Source organism: Salvelinus alpinus, chromosome 17, assembly GCF_045679555.1.
Source record: "Salvelinus alpinus chromosome 17, SLU_Salpinus.1, whole genome shotgun sequence".
Lineage (NCBI taxonomy): Eukaryota > Metazoa > Chordata > Actinopteri > Salmoniformes > Salmonidae > Salvelinus > Salvelinus alpinus.
The window spans coordinates 728,873-743,521 of NC_092102.1; the positions used below are offsets into that span (position 1 = coordinate 728,873).

The 14,649-nt window shown below is 41.0% G+C and overlaps 1 protein-coding gene across 2 annotated transcripts in view; it reads right to left on the minus strand.

Annotated features, from left to right (window-relative positions):
* Nucleotides 1-14,649, minus strand: part of LOC139541918 (rab11 family-interacting protein 3-like) — a 100,931-nt gene that overhangs the window by 52,834 nt on the left and 33,448 nt on the right. For both annotated transcript variants that reach the window (XM_071346815.1, XM_071346814.1), the window contains exon 4: nucleotides 1,244-1,416. In XM_071346815.1, coding sequence (XP_071202916.1) covers nucleotides 1,244-1,416 — 173 coding nt within the window. The remainder of the gene's footprint in view (nucleotides 1-1,243; nucleotides 1,417-14,649) is intronic.

Consider the following 14,649-nt stretch of genomic DNA (forward strand, 5'->3'; position numbering starts at 1 on the left):
CTACATGGCAGACCAATCCAAACTCATCTCCCGGCATGTCCAGCCCATCCATTAGCGCAGCCAATCATGGCGAGCGGGAAGATTCCTGTCTTTTTCCGTGGCTAAACCAACTAGGCTCGTAATTTAATAATTGTATTCGTATTTACAGATGGAATACAAGTTTGTTATTAAGGCACATGAAAGTTCACATGTTCTAGAAAGTATTTCTGCCAAAAAACGCATTTTGATAAAAATAAATAAAAAGACGTTCAAATGCCTCTCCTGTGAAGTAGTGACGTGCGACATACGTCTAGCTTCTTGAAACTGGTCACATTTGGTATATAATGTTACTGCAAGAAATACTTAAATTCTGCAGGCTATGTGAAAAGTTACAGCCCTAAAGTCAGTGTCTAGATTTCAGTGTCCCATCTGAATAGTAGGCTACAGTTCCCTTGATGTGCCATAGGCCTATTTGAAGGCCTTGTCTTGTGACTGTCGAATCTGTATAGCACCTCACAATAATAACACACAAACAACATAGCCAGCACTGCTATCATACTATTTTACCACTTCACCAAATCTTTCGTAAACATTACTTTTACAGCCCTGCCTCATTATTTTCAACTCTCCATTTCGTAGCTTTTCTCTTACTGAATTCAACTCTGACATTGTTCCATTTGCTTCAGTGGATCAACTTGGACTTTTTCCTGCCCTTTTCCAAAAGCACTAAAGCTTATACTCTTATGCACTAAAGCCATATAGCCTGAAAACAATTAAAGATACATGTCAATGTAGCCTATAGATAAAATTGCACAAGAATTTTACATTTGTATTTTTTATATATTGTTTTCTCTATTCAATTCAAGCTGCCCGCCACACACCCACCCTTCATCCACACAATATTTCATGACCCTAAACCTGCCCTCCCCGTGGATATAACTACGGGACATGAGTCAACCCGTACATCACTAACAGTTTTGACCCACTTCTGCCTCAACTGCTTCACCTCGACTTAGCTACAGATGTCATTGAAACATTACCTCAAGGTTAATGTTTATGGTAGTTCTAAGTAGGAGGGGAACGTGTATGGGGTTAGGGTTTGACTTTGGCCAACGGTATGTGGGTCGGGTTAAGGTTAGAGGTCACGGTCAGGACTGACTATTGGACCATGGGCCTGTCCTGAGGAGAAGCAGAGAAAAACGCAAAGGACATGCAGCCCTATGCTCCACATGGAGTAAAGAGGCTTAAGTAAGTCAGAACTGACCTGTTGTTGCTGTCCTCGGGGTCGTGCAGCGTTGCGTCGATGCCACTGTCCGTCTCCACATCCTCGTGCATCTCTGGCTGGACTAGGGCTCCCGTGTCTTCGTCTGTGAACATCTCACACTCGCTGTAGTTGCTCTCCGAGCCCAGGTAGGCACTATCCGTCACCTCGTTCTGCTACAGGAGGGAAATAGGAACATTTTAATAATCTTATTAGATCAAGTTGGGAATCCTATAACTTCACAATAGTGGTCCAAAGTATCTGGGACAGAGAGAGAGTTAAGTGGACATCGTTTAAATTGAGAAATCATTAACAGGTGACTAAAAATAGCAGTATGAGGGCTAACGAACAGTAAACACACCCAGTTGAGAGGTGATGACTACATACTGTAGGCTGTATTGTATACCAGTTTGAATGTTACACCCTACTTTTTTCCTAACTGTAACTTTGCTGACAGACTTGCTGACAAACAGGTAAAAAACTTTACATGACACTCAACATCATAACACGGTCATAACCATGTCATAATATGTCATAACAGCTGACACAACTTTGTCATTACACTGTCATGACACATTTTTACCTGTTGTGACATACACTACATGACCAAAAGTATGTGAACACCTGCTCGTCAAACATCACGCAAGCCATTTTAGCATTTGAATGCTTAAGGTGCCACGCAGATGTGCAAGATCAGGAAGAGGCCTCATACCTCGCGTTGGTCAACGTGTGAAGCTGGGCACAGTGAGCAGTTTGACAAGGCTACTGATATTCCCTGGGGTTGGTCAGCATGAAAAATAACTTGCAGGTCATTGACTGTCAACACAATTACATGCTTAGTTCAACACTGAAGGAGAGGACGCATCAGTTCTACATCTGCATGGCTTGCTGTTTGGGGATTTAAGCTGGGTTTCTGTATAGCACTTTGTGACATCGGCTGATGTATTTTTATAAATACATTTGATTGATTGATTGATCAGTTGTCACAAAAGATTAGGTGTTTTCAGAAGGAAGAAAGTCATATGAGCAAAACATTTCAGTGAATCTGTGATTCGTAACGTTTGAATACATTTGCTGACCAATGCATGATACATTTGGATTGGTTTGGGGTCTGCGGAACGATGCAGTCGTATCTTAAACATTTGAATTGTCACAAGCATACAATATAGGTCATTAATTGAATTACATATAGTGCATTCATAAGGAATTCAGACCCCTTCCCTTTTCCACATTTTGTTATGTTAGTCTTATTCTAAAATTGATTTAAAATATTTTCAAAATCCCTCTATATACACACACAATACCCCATAATGACAAAAGGAAAAGAGGTTCTTAGAAATGTTAGCAATTTTTTTCCAAATACAAATAAATACCTTATTTACATAAGTATTCAGATCCTTTGCTACGAGACTCAAAATTGAACTCAGGTGCATCCTGATATGGGAGGTGCCCAAGAACCTGATGGTCACTCTGACAGAGCTCCAGAGTTCCTCTGTGGAGATGGGAGAACCTTCCAGAAGGACAATCATCTCTACAGCACTCCACCAGTCAAGCCTTTATGGTAGAGTGGCCAGACAGAAGCCACTCCTCAGTAAAAGGCACATGACAGCCCGCTTGGAGTTTGCCAAAAGCCACTTAAAGGACTCCCAGGCCATGAGAAACAAGATTCTCTGGTCTGATGAAACCAAGATTGAACTCTTTTCCTTGAATGCCAAGTGTCACGTCGGGAGGAAACCTGGCACCATCCCTACGGTGAAGCACGGTGGTGGCAGCATCATGCTGCAAGAATGTTTTTCAGAGGCATGGACTGGGAGACTAGTCAGGATCGAGGGAAAGATGAACTGAGCAAAGTACAAAGAGATACTTGATGAAAACCTGGTCCAGAGCGCTCAGGACCTCAGACTGGGGTGAAGGTTCGCCTTACAACAGGACAACAACCCTAAGCACAAAACAACACAGGAGTGGCTTCGGGACGTCTCTGAAGTCTCTGAATGTCCTTAAGGACCTTGGGAGTGTGGTGCCAGGGAAACAACTTCTCACCCAACGTCAACAAAACAAAGGAGCTGATCGTGGACTTCAGGAAACAGCAGAGGGAGCAAGCCCCTATCCACATCGATGGGACCGCAGTGGAGAAGGTGGAAAGCTTCAAGTTCCTTGGCGTACACATCACTGACTAACTGAAATGGTCCACCCACACAGAGTGTGGTGAAGAAGGCACAACAGGACCTCTTCAACCTTGGCTGAAGAAATTTGGCTTGGAACCTAAAACCCTCAAACTTTTACAGATGCACAATTGAGAGAATTCTGTCGGGCTGTATCACCGCCTGGTACGGCAACTGCACCGCCCGCAACCGCAGGGCTCTCCAGAGGGTGGTGTGGTTATTATTGGTCACATACACATGGTTAGCAGATGTTATTTCGAGTGTAGCGAAATGCTTGTGCTTCTAGTTCCGACAGTGCAGCAATATCTAACATGTAATCTAACAATTCCACAACAACTAACTAATACACAAAAATCTAAGTAAAGGAATGGAATAAGAATATATACATATAAAAATATGGATGAGCAATGACAGAGCAGCATAGGCAAGATGCAATAAAATGGTATAAAATACAGTATATACATTTGAGATGAGTAATGCAAGATATGTAAACATTATAAAGTGGTATTATTAAAGTGACTAGTGACCCATTTATTAAAGTGGCCAATGATTTCAAGTCGGTATGTAAGCAGCAGCCTCTATGTGTTAGTGATGGCTGTTTAACAGTCTGATGGCCTTGAGATAGAAGCCGTCTCTCGATCCCAGCTTTGATGCACCGGTACTGACCTCACCTTCTGGATGGTAGCGGGATGAACAGGCAGTGGCTCGGGTGGTTGTTGTCCTTGATTATCTTTTTTATTTAACTAGGCAGGTCAGTTAAGAACAACTTCTTATTTACAATGACAGCCTACCCTGGCCAAACCCTAACTTGTACGGCGCTGTGCCAATTGTGCTCCGACTTATGGGACTCCCAATCACGGCCAGTTGTGATACAGCCTGGAATCGAACCAGGGTCTGTAGTACCGCCTATAGCACTGATATCCAGTGCCTTAGACCGGTGCGCCATTCGGGAGCCCAAATGGCGCAGGGTTTTTGAGACTGCACTTGAAGAAACTTTCAAAGTAATTTCTGACTGTCGTTTCTCTTTGCTTATTTCAGCTGTTTCTTCCATACTATGGACTTGTTTTTTTTACCAAATAGGGCTATCTTCTGTATACCACCCCTACCTTATACAACCGATTGGCTCAAACGCATTAAGGAGGAAAGAAATTCCACAAATTAACTTTCAACAAGGCACACCTGTTAATTGAAATGCATTCCAGGTGACTACCACATGAAGCGTGCCAAGATTGTGCAAAGCTGTCATCAAGGCAAAGGGTGGCTACTTTGAAGAATTTGTTTAACACTTTTTTGGTTACTACATGATTCCATATATGCTATGTCTTCACTATTATTCTACAATGTAAAAATAAAGAAAAACCCTTGAATGAGTTGTGTACAAACTTTTGACAAACTATGTAAATGTAATATTTTTGGTATTTTTTTTGCAAACATTTTTAAAAACCTGTTTTTGCTTTGTCATTATGGGGTAATGTGTAGATTGATGAGGGGGAAAAAAGATGTACTACATTTTAGAATAAGGCTGTAACATAACAAAATGTGGAAAAAGTCAAGGTGTCTGAATACTTTCCGAATGCACTGTATTTTATAGTCGTTTTTGCTCATGTTTTTCAAGGGTGCCAACAATTGTTCCATACCAGAACATGAAAAATGGTTCCGTACTAGAATTTTGGTTACTTTCGGTACTTCTGTGAAAATGTATCTCACAGATCAACTCTGTCCATCAACGCAGCTGCTGTCCCCCTACAGCACGAGGCGTGCACCGTGCCTATTCTACTTACTAATTCCTTGCCTGCACTGGGAGTCTAAGCTACATCATGTTAGCTCCCTACTCATGCTGCACAGAAATTAACACAATTGAATAGTGCGACAAGGCATGTCTACATTTGAAACTTAATTACTGTTTGCAAAACAATGTGCATGCACGCTACAACACTTTGCAATGCTTGAAGATAATTAGCTTACAACTGAAACTAACAAATTCACTACCTGTAGTACTTTGTTTGTGATGATATGCAAACCATAACGCAAAATATTCTGATTTCAAAGCTGATTGCCACCAAAAACACTCTCCATCACATCTCTCCATCAGCCAAAGATGATCTATTGAACAGTCAGTGTATGTGAATAGTGCTCAGACGGGCAGCACCCATTGTAATTCATTATAGGTCATATTTGATAGAAATCTGGTGTCACGCCCTGACCTTAGATATCTCTGTTTTTCTATATATGTTGGTTAGGTCAGGGTGTGACTAGGGTGGGTACGCTAGTTTGTATGTCGAGGGTTTTTGTATGTCTAGGGTTTTGTATGTCTAGGGGTTTTGTATGTTTATGTTGGCCTGATATGGTTCCCAATCAGAGACAGCTGTTTATCGTTGTCTCTGATTGGGGATCATATTTAGGTAGCCATTTTCCTCGTTTGTGTTGTGGGATCTTGTTCTATGTTTAGTTGCCTGTCTGCACTATTCGTATAGCTTCACGTTTCGTCCGTTGTTCTTTATTGTTTTTGTTTAGAGAGTTTCTCTTTATTAAAAGTATGTGGAACTTTATACACGCTGCGCCTTGGTCTCATCATTACGACGAACGTGACATCTGGAGATTACTTTAAGCCAACCCTTTTCATGTCGCAGTGTCAATCATAGACAGTTAATGAGTAACAAAAGAGTAGCCTATTTTCAGAGGAGACCATATTCACAATTTAACTGTTGCCAATGGCGCTTAAAAGCCAATTAGAGCAACGTCCAAACAGCGGTTGGATTTTAACAGTGAGGAGGCTGACAAAGTCGCTGGATTTGTTTTTGCCAAAGTGAGGATTTTAATTTAGAAGTTTAAGAATTGATACAGCTGCCGAAACCTTACAATATATATTCTGAACAAAAATATAAACGCAACATGTAAAGTGTTGGTCTCATGTTTCATGAGCTGAAATAAAAGAACCCAGAAGTTTTCCCATACGCACCAAAAGCTTTTTCTCTCAAATGATGTGCACAAATTTGTTTACATTCCTGTTAGAGAGCATTTCTCCTTTGCCAAGATAATCCATCCACCTGAAATGTGTGGCATATAAAGAAGCTGATTAAACAGCATGATCATTACACAGGTGCACCTTGTGCTGGGGGACAATAAAAGACCACTAAAATGTGCAGTTTAGTCACAGAACACAATGTCACAGATGTCTCAAGTTGAAGGAGAGTGCAATAGGCATGCTGAATGCAGGAATGTCCACCAGATCTGTTGCCAGAAAATGTTATGTAAATTTCTCTACCATAAGCAATGTCGTTTTAAAGAATTTGGCAGTACGTCCAACCGGCCTCACAACCGCAGACCACGTGTATGGCATCGTGTGGGCAAGCGGTTTGCTGATGTCAACGTTGTGAATAGAGTTCCCCAGGGTGGCAGCGGGATTATGTCATGGGCAGGCATAACCTACAGACAAAAAATACAATTGCATTTTATCAATGGCAATTTGAATACACAGAGATATCGTGACGAGATCCTGAGGCCCATTGCCGTGCCATTCATCCGCCGTCATCACCTCATGTTTCAGCATGATAATGCACGGCCCCATGTCGCAAGGATCTGTACACAATTCCTGGAAGTTGAAAAAGTCCCAGTTCTTCCATGGCCTGCATACTCACCAGACATGTCACCCATTGAGCATATTTGTGATGCTCTGGATCAACGTATACGACAGCGTGTTCCAGTTCCCGCCAATATCCATCAACTTCGCACAGTCATTGAAGAAAAGTGGGACAACATTCCTTAACCACAATCAACAGCCTGATCAACTCTATGCGAAGGAGAGGTGTTGCACTTCATGAGTCAAATGCTGGTCACACCAGAGATGGACTGGATTTCTGATCCACTCCCCTACTTTTTTTTTTTAAGTATCTGTGACGAACAGATGCATATCCGTATTCCAAGTCATGTGAAATCCATAGATTAAGGCCACATTTATTTATTTCAATTGACTGATTTCCTTGTATGAACTTTAACTCAGTAAAATTGTAGAAATTGTTACATGTTGCATTAAAATATTTGTTCAGTATAAAAAAAACAAAATCACATTAATTACTACCAGCACACCTATCAATAAAGGTGCCACACATGCTTTTAAGTATAAATACAACCTGGGATATAAACATATACGTCCCACGGGATAAGCTACCGCATTACCCATACCATTCATTAAGTATGCGCTCAATGCACCCCATTTCCCCATCAATTCTCAGACCAGGAAATGAACAAAACCCTTTTCAATAAACAAGGATAACAAGGTAAGCATCTACACTGAAGCTTAACCCTCACAATTTAATCGTCAAAAATGATTACATCACAATTGTACTTCCTGATCATAAATATATGAATAAAGTTATATAGTGGGCAACACACAACAATAGGTTTAACACGCACAAACCAATTGACGGCGTGCGACCGCAAACTCACATACGTCTCCTCTCATTTGCATTTCATCAACAATCAATACACTGCTAAATCCACATTATAATCAATAAACATTGTCTGGTTACTCATAAAATTAGGCTTAACTTTAACTTAGGTGACCGAGGACATAAGGACAATAGTCAAAGAGCCTCCCCTACCGGTCTGTGTGGAGCTCCAGGAGTAACCGGGCCCAGAGGGCTGTCCACCATTCCCAAAACCATTATGTCTGCCTGGGGCTCACAGGTAGGAAGACTGGCCTGTCATGAGACCGACCACCCGTAATTTCCCCCTAGCGCTTCCTCCCTTTCACTCTCAGAATGCAAGAGTAAAAAACATAGAATGCCCAACACCTATTTCAGCTCCAGTGGGTTCTCAAAATGGGTGGGGTCTGTAGACTGAAAAGAGTCCGAAGGGCAGGGGAAGGAAACGGTATAGCATACGGCACCTCAACTACCAGCCAATCTACTCCTCTCACTGAATTTGATATATCACATGAAATAGAGGGAGCAATGTCCCCTTTAAATTTTTCAGTTTCAATGACTAGTTCCTGGACGAATTTGACAGGGTGAATCATTAAGCCACCCCCTCTTCTACCAGTCTTTATAGGTTTATATGATTGGACAAATAATGCCATATACTGTATGTGCATAGCCATAAACTGACTCACTGTTTACTTATTTATTTTACTCACCGTTTACCTTAAGGAGACAAAACCAGCATGAAGTAAGCCTAGAGAATGAACCTTGTGCCTGGGGAGGAGGCTGAGGAGAGGGGCTGGATTGGCTGTGTTAATGCACCTCTAGGCTTAGAGAAAAGAGAAAGGCCACAAGAAGAGGTTAGCCCACAATGGCTATGTACTGACAGAGAAATATTTTCTCACAATGACAGGTGGAAACCACACACTGGCTGGGTGTTGGTTTGAGAGCGTGAAAGCAAAGTTTGGTTTGCTTTCGTCGTAAAGCCTTTTTGAAATCGGACACTGTGGCTGGATTTATAACAAGTGTATCTTTAAAATGGTGTAAAATACATGTATGTTTGAGAAATTTTAATAATGGGTTTTCTGTTGATTTGAATTTGGCGCCGTGCAGTTTCACTGGCTGTTGAAGAGGTGGGACGCTACCGTCCCACATACCCTAGAGAGGTTAAAACCACATCAGGAGACCACTTTTGGTGAAAAAAATAAATATATTTTTATACATTTGCATTTTTGGGTGTAGATACCCTTTAATTCAACTGCAGCATCAGAGAGACTTGATTGGTTAGCTGTGTTTCTGTAGCACACGTGTATCTGCAGAGTTTGCTAAACAAATTGCCACTGGAGTAACATAAATAATCATGATACCAGGTCAATATACTTTGTAGATATTTTATTGAGGTTTTTGGGAAAGCCTTTCCATCCACAAGAAGACAGTTGTCATTATTAGCATCATCGCTAATAGCTACACAAAGTGGTAGTCAAACAGCACACACAGACGGGCAATCCTGCGTTGCCTCTTCAGAAAATGTAAGGAAAATATGAATCACTGCACTTGATGAATTTATGAAATTGCTTCTGCCAATTATTTATAAACATGCACCTGTTAAGAAACTAACTGTTAAGGCTCCATGGATTGATGAGGAATTGAAAAACTGTATGGTTGAAACAGATGGGGCAAAAGGAGTGGCTAATAAGTCTGACTGGCTTACTTACTGCAAATTGAGAAATTATGTGACTAAACTTAACAAAAAAAAAGAAACTGTATTATGAAGCCAAGATCAATGATATAAAGAATGATAGAAAAAAACATTGGAGTACTTTAAATGAAATTATGGGCAGAAAGACAAATTCAACTCCATCTTTCATCGAATCAGATGACTTATTCATTACAAAACCATTTGATGTTGCCAATTATTATAATGATTATTTCATTGGCAAAGTGGGCAAACTTAGGCAGGAAATGCCAACAACGACCAGTGAGCAATAGTATTAATGTATAAAAAAAAAGAATAATGAAAGAAAAGCGTTGCAAGTTAGAATTTTGAAAAGTTAGTGCGGGAGAGGTGGAATAATTATTGCTATCGATCAATAATGACAAACCTCCTGGCATTGACAACTTAGATAGAACGCTACAGAAGATGGTAGCTGACTCTATAGCCACTCCTATCTGTCATATTTTAAATCTGAGCCTTGAGGAAAGTCTATGTCCTCTGGAGGGAAGCCAAAGTAATTCCGCCACCCAAGGGTGGTAAAGTGGCCTTTAAATGATTCTAACAGCAGACCTATAAGCTTGCAACCAGCTCTTAGCAAATAATGGTGTTTAACCAAATACAATGTTATTTCTCTGTAAACAAATTAACAACAGAATTCAGCATGCTAATAGAGAAGGGCACTCAACATGCACTGCACTGACACGAATGACTGATGATTGGTTGAAAGAAATTAAAAATAAGATTGTGGGAGCTGTACTGTTAGATTTCCGTGAAGCCTTTGATATTATTGACCCTAACCTGTTGTTGAAAAAACGTATATGTTATGGCTTTTCAAACTCTGCCATATCGTGGATTCAGAGCTATCGATCTAAAAGAACTCAAAGGATTTTATTTAAGGGAAGCTTCTCAAATGTCAAACATGTAAAGTGTGGTGTACCACAGGGCAGCTCTGTAGGCCCTCTACACTTTTCTATTTTTACGAATGAACTGCCATTGGCATTAAACACAGCATGTGTGTCCATGTATAATGCTGTTTCAACCATATAAGCATCAGCAACCACACCTAATGAAGTCACTGAAACCATTAACAAAGAGTTGCAGTCTGTTTTGGAATGGGTGGCCAGCAATAAACTGATCCTGAACATCTCCAAAACTAAGAGCACTGTATTTGGTACAAATCATTCCTTAAGTTTTAGACCTCAGCTGAATCTGGTAATGAATGGTATGGCGGATGTTGAACAAGTTGAGAAGACTAAATTACTTGGCGTTACCTTAGATTGTAAACTGTCATGGTCAAAACATTAACAGTTGAAGTCGGAAGTTTACATACACCTTAGCCAAATACATTTAAAAACTCAGTTTTTCACAAGTCCTGGCATTTAATCCTAGTAAAAATTCCCTGTCTTAGGTCAGATATGATCACCACTTCATTTTAAGAATGTGAAATGTCAGAATTATAGTAGAGAGAATTATTTATTTCAGCTTTTATTTCTTTCATCACATTCCCAGTGGGTCAGAAGTTTACATACATTCAATTAGTATTTGGTAGCATTGCCTTTAAATTGTTTAACTTGGGTCAAATGTGTCGGGTAGCCTTCCACAAGTTTCCCATAATAAGTTGGGTGAATTTTGGCCAATTCCTCCTGACAGAGCTGGTGTAACTGAGTCAGGTTTGTAGGCTTCCTCGCTCGCACACACTTTTTCAGTTCTGCCTACAAATGTTCTCTAGGATTGAGGTCAGCACTTTGTGATGGCAACTCCAATACCTTGACTATGTTGTCCTTAAGCCATATTGCCACACCTTTGGAAGTATGCTTGGGGTCGTTGTCCATTTGGAAGACCCATTTGCGACCAAGCTCTAACTTCCTGACTGATGTCTTGAGATGTGGCTTCAATATATCCACATAATCTTCCTTCCATGATGCCATCTATTTTGTGAAGTGCACCAGTCCCTCCTGCAGATAAGCACCCCCACAACATGATGCTGCCACCCCGTGCTTCACGGTTGGGATGGTGTCCTTCGGCTTGCAAGCCTCCCCCTTTTCTTCCAAACATAACGATGATAATTATGGCTGAACAGTTCTATTTTTGTTTCATAAGACCAGAGGACGTTTCTCCAAAAAGTACAATCTTTGTCCCCATGTGCAGATGCAAACCGTAGTCTGGCTTTTTTATGCCGGTTTTGGAGCAGTGGATTCTTCCTTGCTGAGCGGCCTTTCAGGTTATGTCGATATAGGACTCGTTTTACTGTGGATATAGATACCTTTGTACCTGTTTCCTCCAGCATCTTCACAAGGTCCTTTGCTTTTGTTCTGGGATTGACTTGCACTTTTCGCACCAAAGTACGTTCATCTCTAGGAGACAGAACACATCTCCTTCCTGAGTGGCATGACGGCTACGTAGTGCCATGGTGTTTATACTTGTGTACTATAGTTTGTACAGATGAACGTGGTACCTTCAGGCGTTTAGAAATAGCTCCCAAGGATGAACCAGACTTGTGGAGGTCTACAGTATTTTTTCTGAGGTCTTGGCTGATTTCTTTTTATTTTCCCATGATGTTAAGGAAAGAAGCCCTGAGTTTTAAGGTAGGGCCTTGAAATACATCCACAGGTACACCTCCAATTTACTCAAATGATGTCAATTAGCCTATCAGAAGCTTCTAAAGCCATGACATAATTTTCTGGAATTTTCCAAGCTGTTTAAAGGCACAGTCAACTTAGTGTCTGTAAACAATTTTGTGAAAAATTACTTGTGTCATTGTAACGAACGTCGTCGGGAGAAGGAGAAGAGGACCACGGTGCAGCGTGGTAAGTGTTCATATTTTAATTAAACAACTGAACACTGAACAAAACAACAAACGAACAGTTCTGTAAGGGGACGACATACACTAAACAGAAAATAACTACCAATAAACACAGGTGGCAACAGGCTACCTAAGTATGGTTCTCAATCAGAGACAACGATTGACAGCTGCCTCTGATTGGGAACCATACCAGGCCAAACACAGAAATACAAAACATAGAAACAAAACACAGAATGCTCACGCCAACTCACGCCCTGACAAAACCAAAATAGAGACATGAAAAAGGAACTAAGGTCAGAACGTGACAGTCATGCACAAAGATTGACCTAGATAGTTTGTGTATGCATTGATATGTAGGCTACGTGTGCCTTTTACATTTTTTTTATGTAGTTCTGTCCTTGAGCTGTTCTTGTCTATTGATGTTTTGTATTATTTCATTCTGTTTCAAGTTGTGTGGACCCCGAGAAAGAGTAGATGCTACTTTTGCAACAGCTAATGGGGATCCTAATAAAATACAAAATACATCTAATGTCAAAAAAAAAAATCACAGTATCGAACCGCAATAAAGTGCATGCGGAAAGAATTCAAACCACTTGACTTCTCCCTCAAAAAATGTAAGTTACAGCCTTATTCTAAAATGGATTAAAAAGTTTATCTCCCTCATCAATCTACACACAATACCCCATTAAGGTGAAATCGTAAAAAAACTGAAATGTCACATTTACGTAAGTATTTTGACCCTTTCCTCGGTATTATCTTAAAGCACATTTGACAGCGATTACAGCCTCAAGTCTTCTTGGGTATGACGCTACAAGCTTGGCACACCTGTAGTTGGGGAGTTTCTCCCATTCTTCTCTGCAGATCCTCTCAAGCTCTGTCAGGTTGGATGGGGAGCGTCTCCGCACAACTATTTCCAGGTCTCTCCAGAGATGTTTGATCGGTTCAAGTCAGGGCTCTGGCAAGGCCACTCAAGGACAATTCAAAGACTTGTCCCAAAGCCACGCCTGCATTGTCTTGGCTATGTGCTTAGGGTTGTTGTCCTGTTGGAAGGTGAATCTTCGCCCCAGTCAGAGGTCCTGAGGGCTCTGGAGCAGGTTTTCATCAAGGATCTCTCTGTACTTTGCTCCGTTCATCTTTCCCTCGATCGTGACTAGTCTTCCCAGTCCCTGCTGCTGAAAAACATCCCCACAGCATGATGCTGCCACCACAATGCTTCACTGGATGGTGCCAGGTTTCCTCCAGACGTGACGCTTGCCATTCAGGCCAAAGAATTCAATCTTGGTTTCATCAGACCAGAGAATCTTGTTTGTCATGGTCTGAGAGTCTTTAGGTGCCCTTTGGCAAACTCCAAGTGGGCTGTCATGTGCCTTTTACTGAGAAGTGGCTTCTGTCTGGCCACTCTACCATAAAGGCCTGATTGGTGGAGTGCTGCAGTGATGGTTGTCCTTCTGGAAGGTTCTCCCATATCCACAGAATAACTCTGGAGCTCTGTCAGAGTGACCATCGGGTTCTTGGTCACCTCCCTGACCAAGGCCCTTCTCCCCCGATTGCTCAGGTTGGCCATGTGGACCAGCTATAGGAAGAGTCTAGATGGTTACAAACTTCTTCCATTTAAGAATGATGGAGGCCACTGTGTACTTGGGGACATTCAATGCTGTAGACATTTTTTGGTACCCTTCCCCAGATTTGTGCCTCGATACAATCCGGTCTCGATGCTGTATGGACAATTCAACCTAATGGCTTGGTTTTTGCTCTGACATGCACTGTCAACTGTGGGACCGTAAAATAGACAGGTGTGTGACTTTCCATATCTTATACAATCAATTGAATTTACCACAGATGGACTCCAATCAAAATGTAGAACCACCGCAAGGATGATCAACGTAAACAGGATACACCTGAGCTCAATTTTGAGCCTCATAGCAATGGGTCTGAATACTTATGGAAATAAGGTATTTCTGATTTTATTTTTAATACATTTGCTAAAAATAAAGAATCTGTTTTCGCTATGTCATTATGGGGTATTGTGTGTCAATTGATCAGGGAAACAATAATTTTATAATAAAGCTATAAAGTAACAAAACGTGGCAAAAGCAAGGGGTATGAATACTTCCCAAATGCACTGTGTGTGTGATATATATATATATATATATAGATATATACAGTCGTGGCCAAAAGTTGAGGATGACACAAATATTAATTTCCAAAGTTTGCTGCTTCAGTGTCTTTAGATATTTGTCAGATGTTACTGAAGTATAACTACAAGCATTTCATAAGTGTCAAAGGCTTTTATTGACAATTACATGAAGTTG